This window comes from Orbicella faveolata, unplaced genomic scaffold (assembly GCF_042242905.1).
Source record: "Orbicella faveolata isolate gen_17 unplaced genomic scaffold, um_ofav_v1 contig_47, whole genome shotgun sequence".
NCBI classification, from domain to species: Eukaryota; Metazoa; Cnidaria; class Anthozoa; order Scleractinia; family Merulinidae; genus Orbicella; species Orbicella faveolata.
Genome location: NW_028301577.1, coordinates 1777067 through 1799957, shown reverse-complemented (window position 1 = coordinate 1799957; position 22891 = coordinate 1777067). Strand labels below are relative to the sequence as shown.

General features: G+C 38.4%; 4 protein-coding genes and 1 pseudogene across 6 annotated transcripts; 2 read left to right on the top strand and 3 right to left on the bottom strand.

Annotated features, from left to right (window-relative positions):
* The first annotated feature begins 57 nt into the window (after positions 1 to 57).
* LOC110056932 (uncharacterized) lies at positions 58 to 7184 on the top strand. Of its 2 annotated transcripts, none has more exons than XM_089279753.1 (9): positions 58 to 166; positions 1193 to 1277; positions 1503 to 1641; positions 2825 to 3017; positions 3518 to 3626; positions 4544 to 4581; positions 4677 to 4854; positions 5558 to 5650; positions 5742 to 7184. In XM_089279753.1, exons 2-9 carry the CDS (start codon positions 1212 to 1214, stop codon positions 5862 to 5864), a joined length of 939 nt encoding a protein of 312 aa, XP_089135879.1. In that variant the 5' UTR covers positions 58 to 166; positions 1193 to 1211; the 3' UTR covers positions 5865 to 7184. The 2 variants fall into 2 exon arrangements, with proteins under 2 accessions (XP_089135879.1, XP_020619155.1); XM_020763496.2 differs by lacking the exon at positions 58 to 166 and adding an exon at positions 811 to 1063.
* LOC149096735 (uncharacterized) lies at positions 7023 to 9817 on the bottom strand. The gene has a single exon (XM_089279754.1). It carries the CDS (start codon positions 9612 to 9614, stop codon positions 8730 to 8732), a length of 885 nt encoding a protein of 294 aa, XP_089135880.1. The 5' UTR covers positions 9615 to 9817; the 3' UTR covers positions 7023 to 8729.
* Positions 9818 to 10736: 919 nt separating this feature from the next.
* Positions 10737 to 18263, bottom strand: LOC110057280 (RUS family member 1-like; annotated as a pseudogene). Its single transcript, XR_016204027.1, has 14 exons — positions 17996 to 18263; positions 16963 to 17040; positions 15972 to 16086; positions 15311 to 15356; positions 15163 to 15195; positions 14782 to 14885; positions 14557 to 14658; positions 13898 to 13968; positions 12897 to 13081; positions 12411 to 12474; positions 12218 to 12303; positions 11765 to 11877; positions 11557 to 11620; positions 10737 to 11018 (listed from the first exon to the last, which is right to left on the bottom strand). The product of XR_016204027.1 is annotated as an RUS family member 1-like (transcript).
* A 71-nt stretch (positions 18264 to 18334) lies between these two features.
* Positions 18335 to 21324, top strand: LOC110057293 (NIF3-like protein 1). Its single transcript, XM_020763886.2, has 3 exons — positions 18335 to 18951; positions 19387 to 19516; positions 20062 to 21324. Exons 1-3 carry the CDS (start codon positions 18335 to 18337, stop codon positions 20485 to 20487), a joined length of 1173 nt encoding a protein of 390 aa, XP_020619545.1. The 3' UTR covers positions 20488 to 21324.
* Positions 20977 to 22732, bottom strand: LOC110056689 (uncharacterized). The gene is made up of 2 exons (XM_020763205.2): positions 22450 to 22732; positions 20977 to 22174 (listed from the first exon to the last, which is right to left on the bottom strand). The coding sequence occupies exons 1-2, from the start codon at positions 22709 to 22711 to the stop codon at positions 21339 to 21341; spliced, it is 1098 nt and encodes a 365-aa protein (XP_020618864.2). The 5' UTR covers positions 22712 to 22732; the 3' UTR covers positions 20977 to 21338.
* Positions 22733 to 22891: the final 159 nt, after the last annotated feature.

The window sequence follows — 22891 nt, the reverse complement described above, 5'->3', positions numbered from 1 at the left end:
CTGTCCTTTGATTTTTTTTTTATAGAAAAAGCGCAATACAAGTATTAAACATTCATGTATTTTAATTTCTTTCAGCGTGGTAAATACCGGTCATACATTAAGCTGAGGAAGAAGCAACTTCTGACCATCATACTCTACGTAAACTGGGAAGGGAGGCGGTCCTGAGGTAAGTTAATGACATATATCCTTCAGTATGTATTATTTTCATCAGGAGAGACTACTAAACCTCAAAATGTTTTGGGCAACACGCTTCGAACACACCTCAAAATGAACGAAAGCTTTTGCCCTCTTTTCATCCTTCTTAAAAACTCTGTGGCACTTTCGATCGTGCCAAAACTTTTCTCGAGCTACTCTTTCGCCTTCATCGAATACATTAATTTACACGCATTTTGAAGAATACAAAACAGAGATTCTTGAAAGAATCTCTGCAAGTGCTTTCTCCACACCTCCTTCCTTATAGCACACGCGACCTTCAGGCTAAACTTATCTCATGGCCCGATCATGAAGGTTTTGCCGCACCCCTCTTCGCCCTAAAAAATCTCCCGGGAAACTAAATCTGATCTCGTCAAATCTTTTTTAAAACATTTCCTGATTTAGGTTCAGGTGGCTCTGAGCCCCGTTAATTTTTTTTCCTTTCAAATTTGCTAAATCTTGTCTTAAACATATCTGACATGCTGGAAGAAAATTTGGCCATAGATGGGGGTCAGTGAGCTCGAATATTTTGGCTTCTAGAGGTAATATTCAGGGGCAAGGTACCGTCTCGTTCGTTGCTATGGTAAACTCGCCAGCCAACCAGTAACGCATGCGCACAGGGGGTAAACTATTTGTTTTTGGAATTTCGGCTTGCATGCAAACGTTCGTGCAAATTATTTCTCTTCCTGTTCCAATGGGATTATAGGCAACTAAGACAGCTGGGCTAACATATCATAATAGACCATTTAAACACCATGCATTTGGTTCAAGCGCCTCTGTCTACGGCTACAACGCCTCGCGAAACGGTCACCAACTCTGTTCCCGTCATGGCACCAACGGCCGAGGGAAACCTCAAGATAATGAACACACTGTGAGCAATGTTCTTGATAATTTTTTGCTTGCATTTTGAAGTTGGTGATAACGATCAAAGTACGCCTATTAATTGGTATTGCCGTATTGTTTTGTATTCTAAAAACTGCAATAATTATATTTAAAACAGGGAGACAAATTCGGAAGTGATGTGTTGTCGATTCAATCCTGAGGGAGGCCTGTTAGCGGTTGGTTTGGCCAACGGCGTTACTAAGGTAAAAGAGCTTGGCCTTTTCCGCAGTTACATGGTTCAGTTTCATTCAAATACTTGTTTGTATTAGTAAACTTTTCGATAATTTTCACTTCTGTGAATATTATTTCTGCCTATTTAAGTTCAAGTGTAAGCTAAATTTTCATGACGCTAATATGACTTGCGCCTTTGGCGACGCGAAAAAACAAACCCGAAGCTTGTGATTACTCTTTTGATTTTATGAATTTAGGTCTATGCGACCGATACAGGCCATTGTGTTTACAGCCTTTCGGACCAAGACACTTTTAATAGCCATTTGCCGGTGACTTGCCTTCGGTGGAAGCCGACAAAAGAAGGAGACAGTTACGGAAATATGTTGCTAGCAACTTGTAAGTTGATTTCACACAAACTGAACAATTTAGCCAATCTTTTAGTTTCCATGAAGGTTTTTTAGTTCATTAACCCTTGGGAAATTCAGTGATTATTGTCACCTGTTTTTACCTTCGCCATACAAAATTACCGAAATTTATCAAATGTAAAAAATAATTAATTTTTAGTTCAATTAAGATAGGGATAATCATCAATATAATAGTAGGGCAACTGTTACTTCATAATATGTAATCGTAATAATGAGAGCTGATAAACCAGTGGCCCTTCTAACATTGAATACAAGTTAACAAAAAAGTATATAAAATATAAGAACATCGTCATGATATAACTTTAAGGAAAAGCTTAAAAATTACTGAACACGCATATTGTTAAGTTACAGAGTGTCAATTCGGAGTCACCCTTAACTGTGTTGTTCTTCTTCAAAAATGTTAAATTTTACAAATTGGCGTCAGTTTTTCATGCAGTCCTTTTATTGATCGTGAATTTCATCATAACATTTTCAAAGTAGCTGAGGATCTGGCAATAAACGAGTGGATCCACATGCTACTTTGACAATGTAATGGAGAAATCATTGTCAAAACAGGACAGATGCATGAAAACTGAGGTCAATATGTTCTTTCACAACAAGCTATGGCAAAAATTAAAAATTGATGTGTCTGTCTGAGTAATGTCAATGAAAATTAGCCAATGAGTGTGCAAAACTGAGAGTCATTTGAGACCCAAGAATCAAGGTTGTGGTTTAAGTTTTTAGCTTAGAGTTAGCATAAATTAAAAGGACCAATAAACACCTAAAAAGTGGGAAATCTCAATGGAAGTAAGCTTCAGCACTGCACAGTTTCTTTTAAAACTAAAGCAGTTTTCAGTCAGCTGTCACAAACTAAAGGAATCACAATATCATCAAACTTAAATAATTTAACAATGCAAAGAACCAATGGCATCATCATTTGGTGCAGGAAAGCACTTGGTGTTAGTGACTTGGACCTGACTAGCTGAGTTAGGGACATAAAATCAATCACAGGGCTAAGAAAAGCAAAACCATGATGTCTGATTTCTTAAGTAAAAGTGTCTAACTTTCAATATATTCATCTACATGTCAAGCAGACTGCAGGCAAGTCTGAAAAATATACCTTATTTTTTGTTTTTGGTGTGTGAGTGTTTCTGAATATTATGTACTCACTACAGATGCTGATGGTAAAATAAAAATATGGCACATATCAACCAGTTCATGTATAGGAACATTAACAGAAGCTTCCAAACAGATCTTAGCATGTGCGTACAATTCTTCAGGAGATAGATTTGTCACTGCTGGATCAGACACCAAGCTGAATGTGTATGATGAGAGAACCAAACAAGTTATCTGCACATTGCAACCAAGGTATGTGAATGTTTAATGTAACAGAGTGGAACGTCCAGTGACAGCCGGCTCTCTGCAGTAGCCACTTTTTTGTTGTCCCAGCAGGTGATCCATACATTCAGTCTTATTTTACCCTCTGTTATATGGCCACCTCTCCACAATGGTAATGGCCACCAAGGCTGTGGTCTAAGAAAAACTAAGAGGAGCCCAAAGGCTCGTAACCATGAAATTCTGTGTACCCAGCACTAAAGCTTATATGAAAAAAGTAAGTTTTTCCAGTCACCCAAAGGGAAAAGTTAGTTACCTATGGCACCTGGGTGGCTCTAGAGCACAGCACTTAGGAGTGCTCCGGACCAACTGCCAAAGTAACCTCTTGACAACAGCCAGTTTATCAGCGACTGATGAACAATGTATACAAAACCCCAGTGTGTTTAATGTATTATACACTCATTCTTACTGTATGTGTGCTGTCTGTTTGTCAGTATTCATTTTATTTGGCTTGTTGAATGTGTTATTGACAGTTCCTCACACCTGGTAATGGATGGTCATATGAGTCGTGTATTCAGTGTGCAGTACACTCCTGGTCAGGACGATGAATTCCTGTCTGGAGGTTGGGATGACACAGTACAGGTAATAAAAATGTTCACTGACTGACTCTACAGATCTGAGAATCTAAGGGTGTTTTCTCTGCATTTTCAGCAACTCCTGTCCCCATAATGGAAAGCTGGATCTCCCTGGTACAGTCAAAACTTCCATCATTACCACCCTTTCAATTGGCACAACCAGCATAGATTGTGAAATCCTGTTTGAAAAGCTCTTGCAAGCAGCCTCTTCCATAGTTGACTGTGACCACCATTTGGTCAAACTGGTCTTTTCCTTTACTTTTAGTTAAAAGAAATGACCATACAAAAGATTTTGATTTGTACTTGTACAAGTAATCAACACTTGAAATAAAAGTATACACTACTTGATCACATTTATGGTAATATAACTGTATACAATGACTTATAATATTCATTAGAAAATACCCCCGGTGATGATTAACACTTTTGCTACTCCTGGTTAAGCTCTGTTAAATCTGTTAACACTGTCACTTCATGAAAAAGGCTATATGCAAAATTGTAATAATTTATAATAAAAACAAAATCAGTGATAGAAATAAGTAATTATGAAGTATTTTGAATCATCTCTGACCATTTAGTCACTTGGGTTGTTGGTAATAATGTTTCCACTTCAAATGTTTTGTCTGGTGATGAATGAGGAGACCAAGCATTGTTGTCTACAGGGCTGTCATTAAGTTGTAAGTCACTTCACCTGTAGCAAAACTTGTAACTTTGTGGGTGAATTCTATCAACAAAAGGCAATTTCATCTGTAGCTTGAAGATAAAATCAAGTTTACTCAGCCTTAACATAATTGTGTTATGGGTTTCAGCCTTGAGTGTCAGCCGTGATCTACATTACTACATTGTTAGACAATCATCCGATGCACAGAGCATTAATTTCATTTGCTGAAACGACACCGTTATTGTGTATGTTTTGTTGTACAGTTTTGGGACACAAGAGTTGACACCAAACATTCAGTGAGGTAAGGTACAGTGTGATGCTCTAACATGAACTCATGAATACAACCAGTCTGTAAATCGGCTCATTTTGCTTCAACTGGCATTACTTATTTATCAGAAAAATCTTTGGACCCCATATCTGTGGGGATGCACTAGACATCCAGGCACTAAGTATGTCAGGTTCCAGTCGGCAAATCCTCACAGGATCATGGAGGAAAGACAAAACTCTTCAGATCTGGGACTATGGCTCAGGCAAGCTCTTAAAAGATGTGCCCTCTGATTATAATGGAAGTATGGTAGGTGATGTGCTTTAGCTGTTTAAAATATACCAAGCTTGTCTGGTACTTTTTGAATTGAGATAAAAAAAATAATTTTATTCAATGCATGATGCAAACGTTATAATCCCAGAACTTTTAGGGATTTTAGGAGTGCCCTTGCAGCTCTTCCGTGGAAGGCACAGTGGCCTCATGGTTAATGGGCTTGTCTCCAGATCAAACAGTCCGGGTTCGAGCCCTGACCTGGGACATTGTGTTGTGTTCTTGGGCAAAACACTCAACTCTCACAGTACCTCTCTTTACCCAGGTGTATAAATGGGTACTGGAATACTTAATACTGGGGGTAACCCTGCGATGGACTAGCATCCCATCCAGGGGGGGGGGGGGGAGTAGAAATACTCCTAGATGCTTCATGCTGGAGAAACCAGGATAAGCTCTGGCCAGATGAGCCACTCTGCTCATATGCAGACACTAACTTGTAGCTTCTAACCAGAAGGTGGGAAAGGGAGGGGGTATTGGAGGTTTTTTTCGACAAAGCAAGAGAACCAGTGAACAACTTAATAATTATCCAAAGTTCATGAATTCCAGGGAAGAATTGAACCAAGACCCAAGCTGAATGCTTACTAAACTGTCCTATTCCAGTTGTAAATTTACACCCAGCAGGCATTTTTGTAACCTTATTTATGAGTAGGTGACAAGTGTCTGTGTCTGTGCTTATTTCTAGCTGTACTGTGTTCAATGGCAAGGTCCTGATAGCATCCTAGCAGGAGGAAGTGACAACAATATGATGAGATGTGTGGATCAAGGAACTTTTCAGGTAAGACTTTTGCTCAGTGTTGACCGTGACTTGCAAGTCTTAAGTTATTCAAAAGAAACTAATTATAATTACTCAATTTGTTCTTGTGCAGACCACTGGACGGCTTGTAGATCTTCCACGTGCTGTGTATACTGTTGATTATGAGAGACATAGCCATCATCCAATCATTGCTGCAGGAACTTCTAACTTTATTTATCTTGTAAAGAGGACATGAGTTTACTAGCGGTTACACATCTATTCATTTTTGACTCTTATACATGTTATGTCATGATATTGTAGGCATTCTTATCTACAAATTGACCTTAAAATTCAATGTCAAAACCTTGAGTCTAGAATAGGTGTATTAACTTTATTTTTAAAACTGAGGGGGTATAGAAATTCTATTTAAAAGGCCACAGTAACACAATTATTAAGTCTTCACTGTGCATTTTAACATGGCAGACTCCAACGTTCGAATCCTTAGACTAGGTAAAAGCTGTCACCAATTTGATCATTGTTACTTAATAAAAGCCAATGGACTCACAGAGAAGATAAAGAAACCCTTCCCCAAAAGTATATGTAGCCATAAACTTTTCAGTTGTGAAGCGAATCCGATAAGCAGTGACCAACCTCCCAAAGTATTAACTTCAAATATTTTTGGAAGAATATAGTTTAAGGAGAATTCCAACAAGTTTAATCCACTTGCTCACAGTACCATCTAATAGTATCAGTGAATGTATACAGCTGCCTCTTCTACCTGAACAATGTTTTAAAATTTTTTTAAAAAATTTAATATGAAGGAGTTGGATTTTAATTGTCAGATAATTTCTTGTTGATCAGGGAAATTTGTGTTATTTAAGAAGTTAGTTTAGGTTACTCTCCTATGTGCCTGTCAGCACTAAGCGCAGTGACAAAGTTTCTCCACTCTTGTCTGTTGTGTGCTTGTTTCCGTCGGTGATTCCCCAAGCATCATTTAGGATGTTCAGCTCAGCTTTGACCATTCCCCTCCAAGTTGTCTTTGGCCATCAACAAATTCTCCTCTCTTCAGGAATCCACTGGACTGCTGTTATTATTTATGAGAGATTATCTTTTTAATTGACAATATCTGCATATATTGGCACACTCAGTGGTCATTGAAATATCATTTAGATGTTTATTTGATTGAAACATGGACCTGTGTATATTGTAAATTTGACATGATGCTCTTGCCATTGACGACTGAAGTCTTATTCATAGAAACTCTCTTTGTCTTACTTCAATATCTGCTCAAACTAAAAATTGATATTTTGCTCCTGTTAATCTAAGTATTGTGTGGATCACATAATCATAAAAACAATGGTTCAGCAAAAAAAAGGAGTGCTGAAAATCGAACATTGTAATCAGTTAAATAAAGTTCTGTAAATTTAGAGTTGCTTTTATTCTTCATACAATTAAATGCAAATAATATATACAGGAACTCAAGTCAAGATCTATCATGTTTTATGATATTTAAATGTTATGTACTACTAGTAAGAACATTTGAGAAAAAAAAAATAAAGTGATTAAATTATTATTAGTCTTTTGTGAGATTTAATTTTAAACATAGAAATTTCAACCAGTAGCTTTTTAAGTAAACATTAACTATCATTATCAGTATACATTTTGTGCTGCATACCTAAACGTCATGTACAGTAGGTGAAGTATTTCTTCATCCCACACTTACTTTACACAAAATGGCATTTGGCTCGGGGTTTCAGTCAGTAAGTTCCTTTGCAAGGATATTTTCAAGCTCTGACTGTGCAGCATGATGTATTAGTCAATTTAAGTTTTGGATGCAAACAACAAACTGTATAACAACAACAGAATCCATCAAGACTTTGTTTGTAGCTAAAAAAAGGACAGAAGTTTAAACTGTGGCAGGTATTAGCAGACACTCAGTGTGTTCAACTAGAGATCCTTTTAAATCACTGCAAACTTTCATAACCGTCACACTGACGATGACGTATGTACCATCGAAACATGTTTGTGAAAATTAAAAAAGTCGTATTATTTTTGAAAAGATCCTTAATAGCTGTTACTGCAGTTATCAGTGGCTTGACACAAATGAGGTGAAGGGGTCAATTGTGCATAATTTGTATTGACCCTTTTACCTCGTTTGCTTGCCTTTTACAACAAAGGAACTTTTGACCACAGACTCAACTACAATAACAGTTATTCTGGCTGGTTCTCTTGCTGATAGAACACAATCCTCTACATGCTGCTCTTGACTTTGAATTAAAATTCCATGAAGTGTACCGGTATGTTAGGACTGGAACCCTTAAAGTGTCTTCTAAAACTGTTAGACTGCTCCTCTCATAATTTTAAAGTGGTACTACAATCAACTTTTTACCCCTTGATTTTTTTAGGTGTCACATAGAATTCCATGAAAGAATAAAACTGTTGTTTACCGTCTGCAAATATCTGCATTAGTTCCGGAGATATTTAAGTTTGAAAATTGTGTTAAATATGCAAATGAGATGACATGATATCATACACTCAACCCAATATTATATCAAGTGTATAAATAGAGCTATCTTGCCTCTATCATAGTGAGCCACATGATAGAAATCAAGAGCAAATATTCTAATTGTTTTAGTATAAATCTACTAGTCGTTCGAAACTTTATCTGAATCCTCTTCACAGACACTTTGAAAATGCAAAGTGGCCATCATTTTGTTAACAAGGGCACACTGATACACTACTCACTATCTCTCACAGAATAGATAGTGAGTAGCATAGCCAATCAGGGAATGGTATTCTTGATAGAATGCTAGTAGATTTATACTAAAAACTAATATGATGGCTCAATATTTTAAAGTAGCATGGTAACCTACAAGGCTCAACAGGACATCTTATCTTCTAATCAAGAAATTCTGTAGAGCCCATCACACCTGCGACACATGTCAAAAGTGTCATGCATGTTACAGCTTCTGTAATTCAAGTATTATCTTGCAAAGTAGAGAGGCCTGGTTGGCCATGTGCCAACTTTTTAATTAAGCCTGTATACTAAAAAAAAAACGATGAGACAGTCCTGGGTGTGTTAATTGCTAGACTTGAGAGGTAAAACAAAGAGGAATAAATGCTACACCATTGAGGAATCCATCCGATTTGGTTCATCATCTGAATCATCAATGTAAACAGTCTGCACTAAATCCTGACTCCATTGTACACGTCTAGAGTCCATTGATATAGATTTTTGCATTGTTTCCGCTGCCCCTTGAGCTCTTCTATTGTATCGCTCTTGGCGTGACCTGGATGTTTCACATTTTTTCCACCTTTCCAACTGAAGAAGCCGCTTTGCCCTTCTTTCTTGCTTCTGGGCAGGGGTAGAGGGGGGAGGCATGTCATACAGAGGACTGTTGGGAGGGGAGGGTGGGCTCTGATCTTTGTTTATAGCAATATTTGTCTGTAAGTCGCTGTCACATTTTCTTTTACGAGTGTCTTCAACAATGTCTACAGTTTCTGACATGGACAAATAGCTCTTGGAAGTTTGGGAATCACCATGATTCCAATCTGAATAACATTTTTCTAGTTGATCCCTTGATTTACCTTTGTTTCTCCCTAACATGCCTGGACCGCTGTCGAATTTGGCTTTACATCTTTCAGATCGACTGCGGCTCAAACTTCCGGAATTCACCGGTGATTTTTCTCCTTTACGGTTTAGACAACTGTGCCTTTTTAACGAACCTTCTAAAGGAAATTGAAGACTATGCAACTGAACTGTTAGTTCTTTATCACCAATTCGAAAGTCCAAGTCGAAATCGTGAAACCAACTCCGCGAGTTTGGATCATCTGTAGACACCTTGTTCCTGATTGGTTTGATCTGGTTTTCCTCTATTTTCAGATTCTTTAAAGACTCTCTTATTTTCTCCACCTTTGATCTGCTTCTTGTACATATTCGGCTATGGATTCCTTTCCGTTTCATGACACCTCTAGAAATCGTTGCTTTTCGCGATGATTCACTCATTTTGCACTCGATCTCTGCCGCACTTGGAAAGATCACATACTTTCTATTATACACCCCTCGTACGTTAGGAACATAACTCAGTCATCAGATGAGTCAGTCATTATACATCACAGACAGTACATGAAGTTTGGGATAACCGCCATTTTGTTTTCCAAACAAATTGTTGTACATGCCGAGAGGGGCTGGCAAGGATACTCAAATCTCTGCCCCAGGCTCACTCCCAAAAAAGTGCTCCCCAGAAATTTTCAAAGAATTCCTAAGGGGTACCAAGATCCCCTTTTGTGGGCGTGGCTTGAATTTTTTGTACACCCAAGAGGTACCAATTCTAAAGCAACGCATTATCTCTTGCCATGTATTTTATCGTCTCTGTACGACGAACAGCACCGGCCCTGTTATATGGGAGTCCCCTTCTCCCCCGGTTGAGGGAGGGAGGGGGGGGGGGGTGGAGGGGAGGGTAAATCTAACGATTGGCTCTAACACTTCTCAGAAGCAATCTCATTCATGTCAAACGGGCCGGGCCTTTTGGATCTGATTTTACTTCTAACCTGTACTCCAAAGAAACCGTTTGAGAAGTAAATGTCAGAAAATCTTTGACCGGCATGTACAGCAGTTCTAAAGCGATTGCAGTGGTTCCCCACTTCATGTCAGGTTTCTGTTGTGTCGGGCTTCGTGTAGCGTTTGCCGTTGTACTAGAAGCACGTCGACGATCTCTTCTGTCGGTAGCGATAGTTTGAGAAAAGACTGTTAGATGGCACTCTCGGTACGCTTTGAAGCCAGTTGAAGTGGACCACTGGTGATCAGTGATTTCAAGTTTGTAGAACGCTCTTGATAGCGTCAAGACGGTCCTCAGTAGACTGTAGCTCGCGTCTTGATTTGTCAGTAAGGGGTTTTAGTATGATCGTCAAGTATTTAGATAGTTGATAGGTAAGGGACCCACAGAATGAGACCATATTGGCCGCATGGGTATACCTGGTTTGTGCAGTTTCGTTAGTCCGTAAAGTTTCCGTGGTTGTGGTACTGAGAATCTCAGTCGGTAGTAGCGCCAGTCTTCTCGAGTGCAACTAGGCGCTGGCGTTGGGTCGCGCAGTACTGTGTCAAAAAAGAAGCAAACTTAAGTCAAAATTCCACTAACTATAACGAGACTTTATTTTCATCCTTTTCAGTATTTACAGATACAATTTTACACATTTCCCTCTACATCCTGCTTAACGTTTTAAATACTTTTCTTGATCTCAAGTCCCTTCACATTCCAAACAGTTCGCCATTCATCTGGGCCCAAATGTGTGCGCGAGGTGACCCACCCAGCCTCTTCAAGGCCCTTGATGAATGCTGGGAAAGCCTGGAGGGTGAAATTATGGGCTAGTGCTACTAGATCCCACGAACAGTCACTGGGCTGGTTCCTCTCTGCAAAACAAAAATGAAGAGAATCATAAATTGGGGATGTGAGGTTCTAAAAACTATTTTAATAGGAGATCAGTGAATGCAGTTGGCATTTAACGGTCAAGAGCTTGAATTTTCTGCCCTTATAACTTCCTTTGCGGCCGTTTTTTGGGTCTTTATTCAACACTTCTTCCCGCTAACGGTTTCTTAAACCTGAACGGCAGTCTTTTCTGCGGTTTAGGCCAATCAGCTGTGAGCCAGTCGCGCAACTGAACAATATCCTTAACCAATCAGAAGTCGACTTAAGAATACGCAAACGACGGCAAGCGCGGGAAAAGTCGCGTCAGCAGCATTTCCACCTGATTGGTCAGTAAAAATAACACAAACAGTCGCAAACCAATCAGAGCTCCTCAAACGCGGAATAAAAAAAAAAATTAACTGTTTCCACTTTTTAGGTTCCCTAAAATACTGCTGACATTACTTGAAACGAAGTACTCGAGCATAATGGAACTCAACGTAACCGGACTGCAAATTTTGGTTTTTATTTTTTTTCTTGACCTACCTTGCCACCAAAAATTATGCAAAGCCTCCAGCGCTCTTTGACCGCCATCTAAGTCACTCAAACCCTTTAAAAATGGAAAGAAAAGATTAACTCGAGTCTACGTTAATTGAACATGGGCCATTCAAGAAAATAAAATAGACTGAAGTTCTTACTTGTCTTTTCAGAGAGTTGTCTGTATAATATGGATTAAACAGTTGCCGGTAATTACCTTTGTTGAATTCGGTCTGGTGCGTATCACATAATCTAAAGTACAAGCCTGGAAACAGCTCTGAAGATGATCTTCAGCACTGGAATCTTCATGTAACACTATATGAATGGAACCTGTGTTGAGGAAGAATTTCATCAAAATACTGGCGGGGCTAGAAAATGACTGACCACCCCTAGGGTGGATACAGGATTTTACAGAAGGGGGTTCAAGATACACACCACCAATTTCCTTCCCTGTCGAGGGGTCTGGGGGCATCTCCCCCGTAAAATTTTTGAAATTGAGGTCCTCAGAAAAGGGATTTCCAGCATTCTGAGGCCAAGTCAGCATGATACATTTTTTTTTTAATTTAGGGGGTTTGACCTCCCCTACTCCGAACCCCTAGATCAGCCCCAGCATCAATGAAATCAAAAGGACAAACCAGCAATAAGAAATTCGTTACTAAATAAAGTTCACCTGAACTTCTCCCTTGGAGAAAGTTTAGTTTCATAATATATCGGCTCTCCTTTGAGCTTGGTAGTGCAGCATCAAGATCACTCACACTGAAATACAGAAATATTGCACATATGAGCAGAGAAGTCAAGAACTGTACACAGTTGTCTGGTCAGCCAGTTGTTGTCCACATGTTTGATAGGTCATATTGTTTTACCTTTTTACTACGGAAGTAAACTCTGCCCCTAAATGGATTCTGAGACACTCTCCTGTATTAAAGCCTGAAAATATAAAGAAATGCAAATCACCTTAAACTACTCCAACACTATGGCTACAACTAATTATATTACTTTTTGCATCTTGGGAACAATGCACAATTTATTCTCTCTAGCTTGGTCTGCAGTCCCTCTTTTTCTGTATGTGTCACACTTAGTGTTTGCAGCCTTTTCCTCTCACCTTTTTCTGTCCTTTTGCTTAACAAACTAACCACAAAAACTGGCTGAACATAGGCCACTAGAGTGTCAACTAGTTCATCCAATTATTTTTTAGACCGGGTCTCATTTGTTTTGGTCATAACATTGGTCTTAAAATCAGCTCTCTGTCTTCTGCTGCAGTACCTTCATTTGTATCATTTTCTTATGCACTTCAAGTGATATCAACGACAAGACAATAACATTTTATTGGATGTTGAGCGAAACTTTACCAAATACAACAGGCTCTCTACTGCCCACTTCCTCTGGCGTCATGATACGACCTTCACACAGAAACTCATCGACAAGGACATGGAGGCGAGGTATGTTGACCGTTTCCATGACAACAGATGACACAGCTCGAAAATTTGCATAAAGATGAAGGAAAGTGAAGACGAAAAACAAAGTCCATGTTAGACTGGGAAGGAAAAAACATGACACAACATGAGTCATCTCAAAGACTTGGATGGAAACAAGAGTATCGTCTTACATTTTGAATTTTGATTGCCTCACTTCAGCAAAAATTCCTCTTGGTTCAAGATGTACATGATTTTGATAAGCTCTGGATTATTTAGACCATATAAAAACACAAGAATGGTGTTCCTGGAAAAGGACTTTTAACAACATGAAGAGCTGTGGAAAACTAATACTGACAAAAGCTGAAATACATACTTCAAAATGCAATAATGATGTTGGCAACCTTTTTTCATTTTTCTTTGAGGGAGAATTATATCTTCAATCATAAATTTATCTTCTAATAGTTAATAGTGTAAACAAAGTTGCGTTTTCTTTTGAGGAAAGTATGTACTGTGTAAAGTTCCAGTACAGATCACTTTGAGGATAAGAAGAGAAACAGGAAATGGCGAGAAGGCCTAACAAAAAATCATGAAGCTTATAACAATACAATACTTATTAAGACATGACAAGTTAGGCTGACACAAGTTAGGCTGTGTAAAGTTCCAGTACAGATCACTTCGTGGATAAGAAGAGAAACAGGAAATGGCAAGGAGGCCTAACAAAAAATCATGAAGCTTATAACAATACAATACTTAATAAGACACGACAAATTAGACTGACATAAGGTGGACATTGTGCTGGTGTAAAAAAATTTTAGGATAAGAAATGTAAGCTTTAATAGATTTCAAAGAGGGCAGAGGGATTGAGTTAACAATATCCTCACCTATGGTGTTGCCACAGTGACCATAAAAAAAATGTTATGATGTCTTGTACTTACAGTGCATTTCCAGAGACCAGAGGTGTAATTATCAGACCAGTTATGAGTGCCATCAAGTTTACTAGAGTTTCCTAAGTGGGTAAATTTTATTAAGTAATCATTGGTAGGTATTACAGGGATAAAAAGAGTTTGGAAATAGCTGAAAATTTCCCACAATAGAACAAAACCACAGATATTTTCACGTCAAGTAACTGTGGACTGTGGAGCTGTTTGATATCAAAGGCTGAGTTATAACAATCCAGTAGATAGCAACACCAAAGACAAGGCAAATTGCAACCTCAGTTAGGTTCATTATCATTACACTTTAACTTTACAATACAATTTACATACATACAGTAGCATTTGAGCCCAGCAACCCAATTCAGGCTCATGCTCATCTCTGATTCCATAACTTGCAGTGACTGGATGGGATGCTAATTCAATGCTGTGTATCCCTCCCCCCCCCCTCCCCCAACCAGCATTAAATTTGCCAATCAACAGTCCAATACACCAACCATTATACCACTGCGCCTCCCTATTTTTCTAATACAATAGTCAGAGTGAAAACAAAGAGTACTGACAATCAACTCTGACACAACATGGGTATGACTGCAACACTTGCAAATTGGTTGTTAATTGCCTTTGTTGTAATATAAACACCTAACAATTCTTCATCTCACCTGGCTTCCATCTTTAGCTGCTACATCAGCCATATTGTCCCTTCTGGCCTGGTGCTGTGTCATGGCAGCTCTAGTGGCACCTCCTGCCACACCCACTATGGACTACATCCAGCAAAAAATAACAATCAACAAAACAACAAGAAACCAAGAGAAGAATTTTCAACATGACTAACAAATAGTTATTGTAAGTCATTGCAAACTTTTCAAAAATCATCCATTCTCTACCTTTGTTATACTGGACACAAGCCAGAATAGTAAAGTACGTTTTGAACAATGGAGCCAACATCTCAACCAATATTGATGCATCATTCAGAATATCAGCAAACAACCTGAGAACAGGAAAAATGTATGATTAATTATGATATTGTGGTAACTGTAAATTTTAAAAATGTTCCAGAAATCATGCTTGTGATTTGTGTTGTACTTGCATCAAAATAAATCTTGCGATTGAACATCATTATCCTGAACTCTCAAGAGCAAATAATTTATTTTGATTTGGCAGCAGTTCAAGATCGCGGATAGTAAGTAATCATTATATTAATATAAATATTATATGGTCTACAGAATGGGTTGGTCTTGACCTTACTCTAACTAAAGAGAATTCACCTCCATTTCTTTGCATCACAATCCAAATTACTCCTAGAAAGACAAAAGATTGTCATGTCTTTGCAAACTTATAAATCATTTATCACAATACATTACTATACACAAAACATTCAGGTTAATGGTCAAGTGTAAGCAAAAGTTATCATACCCTTGTATCCAGGCAAAAAGAATACTTCCAACCATACCAGTGCCACCTAAATACCAAAGAAGCCAGTTGAGTAAAAGCACATAACTTGTCTGGCTCTAAAACAAAGCACAAATTATGACTCTGGCCAGCACCTAAAAACCTGGACCAATTGATCCTTGGCCCACTGCAACTCCCACGAATCGTGAATAAATATTAAACAGTTAGTAACCAAGCAATTTCTGAACTGGGTTATTTTGGGGCTCTTCAAATTTCTGTTTGTACGGTTAATTCTATAATTTCCAGCTTGTGTAATTTACTACTGCTGTATGGCTTAAGATTGGATTGTGATTATTGTAGCTTTGACATCTAACTTCAGTTGCCACTAGCCTGTGAATCCTGATGGAGACCATCCGCTCACTGACTATTTACCACAAATTATCACCATAGTACATAACTCGTGACATACTTCTGTCTGGGCTCTAGCTCAGTTGGTAGAGCAACAGCACTCTAATCCTCAGGTGACAAGAATGCCCAAATTCAAATTAAAGAGTTTCTCAATGCCTCAAGTACATGTATTCCTCTGTTTCCCTTTTTGGGCTACTGCTCAGAAGAAAATTCCTGTGTTATTTTGTGGCATAATTTCCAGCCTGTATAATAATTAAAATAATACTGATCAGCTTACTTCTTAAAATCCATGTCATAGTTGCTGCAAGAGCTGTAGCCTTTTCATCTCCAACTCCATAACCTTTTAGCATGGCTTGGGTTGCAAGAGTACCAGTAATAGAGGAACAGAATGCCTAAAAGAAAAGCCCAACAACTCAACAACAATAAATATGACATTATCGTCAATAAAACAAGTTACCGGTACATTTTATTATCATAGATTAACTAACCTGAAGAAAGAAGACTTAAATTATGAAGTCCTCTAAAGTAACCCAAGTAAGATAACAATAAATCTTCAATAACCAATCATCATTAATGCTCATCAAAGCTCAAATAACAAGAGTACCACAAAATAATAATAAGTTGTAAAAAAATGTACAATTATCAAAAGACTCCAATTGTAGTGTAATAATGTCTGAAATGACATGGGGTGGGGTGATTGTTAAACTGCGCCAGAAAAAGATCATGAGAACTTCCAAGTAGTTTTTAATGCTAAGTCCTATTTTGACATTTTACTACACCATATACCTATTGTAAATAAATGATGTTTATCAAATGACCCATGGCCATTGCATTATTAAAATAATAACATTAATAGACAGACATTTTGAGTGAGGAGCTCTAACCTACTGCTGGCAGATTCTCAAAGCCTTCTCTGTCTATCTTATAATAAATCAAACAATCAATCAATCAACTTAATTTATACACAGTAACATTTTAAGCCTAAGGCAGCTTGTGGGGTTGTGTACAACTAAAACTTTAAAAAAGACAAATACAAGGAAAGTTTAAAGAGACCATTTTTGCTTCAATAAAAGTTATAAAAAAGTCAGAAATAACAAAGGGGCTCATCCACTCTATTTTATAGAAATCCAGCTAAGAAATATCTCTGACTATTATTTTACATAGCCTTTTTTATATTGAGAACAGGTTCAAGTCAATGTCCATTTATTGTCATTTAAATATAAATCCACAGAAGAGTTGGATGGTGGGGTGAGTAAATCATTACATACCTGCATGGTATCCCATACTTGGTATTGCAAGTAGTCTTTGCTGACACTTTCTGGGTAGCCTTGTGGAAGGAAGGCAGACTGCAAAAGATACATGCTTAAGCTAAATAAAGTGAAGGTGCGGTGACCCTCGGGGTGGCCTCATGGTTACTGCTCTTCCCAACAGACCGAGCAGTCCAGGTTCGAGCCCAGGACATTGCGTTGTGTTCTTGGACAAGATACTTAACTCTAACAGTGCCTCTCTCTACCCAGGTGTATAAATGGGTACTGTGGAAGTTAATGCTGGGAGGTAACCCTAGCCTGCGATAGATTAGCATCCCATCCAGGGACAAGTAGAAATACTATACTCCTAGTCACTTTATACTTACTGAAACTAAAATAAGCACCAGTCTGATAAGCTACTTGACTCATATACAGACTTTACCTTTAGATTTATTTTTCTACCTAATTGATTTGGTTAAGAATACCCTTCTTTGATAATTAATGGACAAGATGACTGGGTATAAATAAATTATAACAGACTGACTTAACAAGCTATTTTTTCTTACAACAATTTAACCCTCTTCCACAGCAGAACAGGGACTTGGACTTAAATCAATTTATGCCCCCTACCCAGGAGGGACTCCCATATAGAAAGAACAGGGATGCACGTCGGAAATTAGGAAAAGAACCCCTTTGGAGGTGGAACAGATACCAAGATCCAGTTTTGCGAACATGAATGGAAATTGTTTTCACCCCTAAGAGGTACCAAATATTCTAAAATAACACATTATCTCCTGTCATATGTTTTTTGGGCTCAATACCCTAAAAGGTACGGTAGGTACTGCAAAAACTCCTGCTGTAGAACTTTTAAAGGTAAGAGGTACCAAAATCAGTTTTTGACCTCTAAATGGTACGACGAGCACCCCCATCCTTTTTATATGGGAACCCCTGACTCCCCCCACCCCCACCCTCCCGTCTCCCTCCCCCGGGTTAATGCCCTTTCCGGCTTTCCTCTCTAGCTTAGTAAAAAATGTCAGTAAGATCACATAGTTACCTTGAAAAACTGTTTAAAGGATGAAGTGATTTCTCTTCTCCGTCCAATTCTTTCTAAATTTCCATTTTCTGCGGAGAACCTATATTTTCTCTCTAAAGTTCCCGATCCGTATTTCTCCGAAGCAACTACAAACTCATCCACCATTTTGCCACGTTGAAAAGGTACTCCATATATGATAACTGATATGTGTTGCAATGGGTATCTGCCGCTGACAGTTTTAAAATCAGCTCTACCCAGTTCTCTTCATTATTCAATATGGCGGATTTCAGTCCAGAGAGCCGTCCACGAGAGATCGTCTATGGATGACTCTTTGTTGGAAAGATTTGTGCGATCAAACACATGTATTTTTACGTCTATAGGTCGTCCGCAACCCTAAAAAGATTGTTTAAGAATATTTACTCGTCAGCAGCTTGTTATCATAGTATGATGGATCTCAAAGAGGTTGTCACGAGGCTAAACAGGTTCGCGCCTTTACATCTGGCAGAAAACTGGGACAACGTGGGATTACTCGTGGAGCCTTCGCAGCCTCATTCTGTAACATCAATTCTTCTCACGAATGATTTAACCGAGAAAGTGGCGCAAGAAGCAGTCGACAAAGAAGTGAACATGGTTATCTCTTATCATCCACCCATCTTTGCTCCGTTAAAGCGCCTCACTTCTAGCAAGTTCAAGGAGAGAATTATTGTTAAAATGATCGAAAACAGAATTGCTGTGTACTCTCCACATACGGCTTTTGATGCCGTGAAAAACGGTGTTAACGACTGGCTTGCTTCAGGTTTGGGAAATGCGAGGGTGGAGCCACTTCAATACTCAAAAGCGTCGAGTCCTGGGGCCAGCCAATATAAACTAGTAACAAGAGTGTTGACCAATCAAGAGCCAGATGGAGCAATAAGGCTTCAAGACAGCCTCAGAGGACTTGGAGGAGTTGAGAGAATTGAGTGGGAAACTATAACAAGGTTAGAAGGAATCCCCTGCAAGAGATTGTGGTGAGAATTGGATTCAAATTTGTGAGGGCAAAATGCTTGAAATACTCAGTAAGACACTTACACTGTGCCAAAGTGAAAAATGTTGAAGATTATTATCCTTATTAAAAGTGTAGAGACCAGGGAGTTAGACACCCTCAGGCCATGAAGTCCTGATTTGTGAGGTATTTGACGATGTAAAATGCCAACAACATGGGGAATTTAACAAAAACACTCCCCACATTGATGATAGTTGTAAAAAATCAAAGTATTTTTAGCAGATGGTTTCACTCATAGTTTCATCTTGGACTTGCCATCATCGTAAATGTAATTCTCATAACACCCTGTAGGGATGTCGCATGGAGTGAATATCACTATAGTACCTTATGTTATTTTTACACTCAAGGCTTAATTGTGATTATTTTGCAGACCACCTGACTTAGCTGAAGAAAAGATATCAATTCTTTGCTCTGAGAATGGACTTGTCAACACCCTTCAGATGCTGACATCTCAGTTTCCTGAAGCTGCTAGCAACACAGAAATGTTTCCTCTTGGACAGGTAACCTATTCATCTATTACATGTTGCCTTTTTTCATTTTTCTGGGTATTATCTCATATGTCTTCTTGGGGGACTGCACTACAAATTCCTATTCTTTGGGGAGGGACTCCCCAATGTAATTGTAACTCATCATAACTTTTAGGGGGTTAGATATGGTATTTAAACATAAACTAAAAAAAATTGATTTTAACACCTGTTATACTAGAAGTATCCCAAATAGATATTACAAAATCCAATCGACTCTTGTTTACTAACTCAATTCACTCGTTGGCACTTATCGATAGGTACAACTAGTCATAACTTTTAGGGGGTTAGATTTGGTATTACTTGGGTACTAAATCTTAAATATTAAACTGCTACAACAAGATTCTGGTATCCTGTGGAGTTTCTTTTTATAGTCTCCAATGAGATGTTCTGTCATTTTTTTAGGGGGGAGTCCCCCCCCCCCCCCCCAGATCTTTGTTAGTTTGTTGCTATGAAGCAAAACCTAGCAGAATTTGTTCCATTTTACACTTGTTCCATTAAAAACTTTAACACATTTTCAGATTCCAATCTTGGGTACTGGTCAAGGACGGCTTTGTACTTTACACTCACCAGTTACTTTGTCTGAGTTGATAAACCGCATCAAAAACCATCTTAACCTCAAACATGTTCGTCTTGCTTTGGCACATACTGACATGCCTCAACAAGGAAGTCCCCTTCAAAGTCACATTCAAACTGTTGCGTTGTGTGCTGGGTCTGGAGCTAGTGTGCTACATGGGATTAAAGCAGATGTGTATCTGACAGGGGAGATGTCCCATCATGAGGTACTTGATGGAGTGTCACAGGGAGTGCATGTGATCTTATGTGAACACAGCAACACAGAACGTGGATTCCTGACAGAATTTAAAAGCAAGTTGAATGTCTTGTTAGATGAAAAGATTAATATCTTTGTTTCTTCTTTTGATATGGACCCTCTTCAAATATTGTAGTGAACTGTTTGTAACACAGATTGGAAAAAAAATGTTGAAGTAAGCTATCTCTTCATCAAACTACTGCTTCAACCTTTAATTTTCAGATGGTGGATGCACATAGGAAATAGTTTTATTGTTTATTTGTCTGACACAAAATGATCATCAACTCTTTCATTTTACTGTATTGGAATATTTAGTTGGAAAGGACAAAATAATATGGTAGGAAAAGAGACTATCTTTTCAGGGCGTGGGTCTGTGCTTGTTGGGCCATTTACTTATAATTTATTTATTGTTGGGCCATACAATAATTATTATTATCAATATAAACAAGGAAATTTGCCAAATGATTATTTGACAAGAAGATGCAATTTAACATAACTTTATTGAAGTATTAAAACGCCCCCAACAAATTTCTAAACTTTATAGAACTCCATTTGTACAGTGATTGTGTCGTGTTCAAGTTCAGTTTGTCTCAAACATTGCCACTTGAGACAAACTTGTTTAACATTGTTTGTTTTTTTTTTGGCTGTAAACTTTTCATTGGATAAACACTAATTACATACAGCTTCGAAAACTTTTTCCAGGCAAAAAAACTCTAACTGTAGATTAAACGTGTGTGGTCTGCAAACCAGGCAAACTGTTGACTGCTTAAATTTCCTAAATGTGCCTAACAAATTTTAATTTCTTTGTTTAATTGAACGAGGAAAAAAAAGGTAGAAAAATTATTTATGTAATAATGATGTAACTAATTAGCTTAAAATATATGCAGTTTGCAAACCAGGCAAACTGTAGACTGTTTCCTAGTCATAGTTCATTTGGAAATGTCATTGAAATACAACAAAACCTTTGTAAAAAGTTCTGCTTTAATATTAGCGGCAGCCACAGGCTGCTGCTGTTAAGTCTGGAATATGTTGGAGTGTAAAACTTCCATCGTCTTCCTTTCTCCAGACGTCCATTCCTTGTAATGCAGTTGGCACGCACTTTGATTTTAAGTACATTTTCTGAATTGATGGATTAGAGAGCCTGCTTCTCGCAATTTCCAATATCCAAGCATGTGTTGACACAAAACTTGGGTGCGAGTTCACGCTGCCGGTTACGTCACACTGACCATAGCATGAAAAGAAGTCAATGGTTTTTGTTGGCATCACAAATACATTGGACAGTCCTAACTCAGCAAAGGTCGCTCTGAAACTGTAAAGTTTACAAGTTGGTTTTCTACCGCCACTGCGAAGTTTGTAATGGTGCGCGTTCACAGCACTGTGAAGTGGGCTCGTTATCTTCGTGGAAACGCCCTTGAAGTACGCAAGAAGGAAAACAGGTCCGTATTGTTTCCACGCTTGACCTTTGATAGCTTTGCTCCAAGTTTTTAGAACCAATTCTCTAGGTTGTTTCCACGCAGACTGTGTGATGTTAAAGTCAACTTTCAACTTTGCATGATCTTCTGGTTCTTTCCACTGCTCCAAAATCCAAGTAATATCGTACAAGTCCGTGGTACGTGTAGTGTTTTCAGGGACGCCCCGTGTGTTCCACGCCTGGCTAAGCCCGCTTTCCTCTTCCATGTTAAGATCGTAAATGACCTTATGATTGTGAAATTTCACGAACGCCAACTGGACTTTGAAAGTGCTGGCCACGTCGATCGCAAAGGTATCAAAGACTGCTGTGAGCTTTGTCTTGTCGCTAGCGTTAGTGTTTCGACGAAAAAAATCTGAAATATAAATGACAACGAAGAAACAATTTTTTTCTTTTTACTTATGGAAGGCAGTTGAACAAAACACGAAAAACCTACAAAGCCCTATTAAAACAGGGCTGAGATCATTTTTAACAAGGTGAATTCGGACTTCTTTTATAGTTCTGAAATCAACTTTGCTATTAACATGCACCTTTTGAGCTTAATTCTTAGTTTTGAAATCCACAAGAGTAATTTCCTTCTCTGATGAGCAGTCCCTTATAAAATAATGAATGTGTGGAAATTGATCTCACCTTTGTCAAACGTAAACCGAACATTTTGGTGTGCTGGTAAAATACCTAGATCCTCTGTAAGTTCTTTGACATAGTTTAACAGGGTTGTGTCATTCCCACTATCAGCCAAATTTGCGGAACTCAAAACAGCGCATACTACAAGAAAAGTGAAGGTCAACATTGCCATTGCAGAAAAATTCATCGTTAAATGTTGTGATGGCACGAACAATCTCAAGTGAGGAAAACTGGATGTAGAGAAAGGGAGAGTTCTCCTTTTATACATTTTGGACGAAGACGTCAGAAATTCTCGTCGCGACGCTAAGACGCCTAGTATACAAACTGGCTTATAAACGCAACATTTTTCATGTAAAACTGATTTAAATGTGCGAAAGGCGTCTGAATCAAACGTCTCACGGCCGGGTTATCGACCAAATCGTCGAGACTGTCTAAATTTAGGGAGCGT

Coding starts and splice junctions, on each gene's coding strand:
- LOC149096735 (XM_089279754.1), bottom strand. CDS start 9,614: ATGAGTGAATCATCGCGAAAAGCAACGATTTCTAGAGGTGTCATGAAA.
- LOC110056689 (XM_020763205.2), bottom strand. CDS start 22,711: ATGTATAAAAGGAGAACTCTCCCTTTCTCTACATCCAGTTTTCCTCAC. Junction 22,175..22,449: donor TCGGTTTACGTTTGACAAAG/GTGAGATCAATT, acceptor TTTATATTTCAG/ATTTTTTTCGTCGAAACACT.
- LOC110057293 (XM_020763886.2), top strand. CDS start 18,335: ATGTATTTTTACGTCTATAGGTCGTCCGCAACCCTAAAAAGATTGTTT. Junction 18,952..19,386: donor GAGTGGGAAACTATAACAAG/GTTAGAAGGAAT, acceptor ATTATTTTGCAG/ACCACCTGACTTAGCTGAAG. Junction 19,517..20,061: donor AAATGTTTCCTCTTGGACAG/GTAACCTATTCA, acceptor ACACATTTTCAG/ATTCCAATCTTGGGTACTGG.
- LOC110056932 (XM_020763496.2), top strand. CDS start 948: ATGCATTTGGTTCAAGCGCCTCTGTCTACGGCTACAACGCCTCGCGAA. Junction 4,582..4,676: donor GACACCAAACATTCAGTGAG/GTAAGGTACAGT, acceptor CTTATTTATCAG/AAAAATCTTTGGACCCCATA. Junction 4,855..5,557: donor CTGATTATAATGGAAGTATG/GTAGGTGATGTG, acceptor GCTTATTTCTAG/CTGTACTGTGTTCAATGGCA.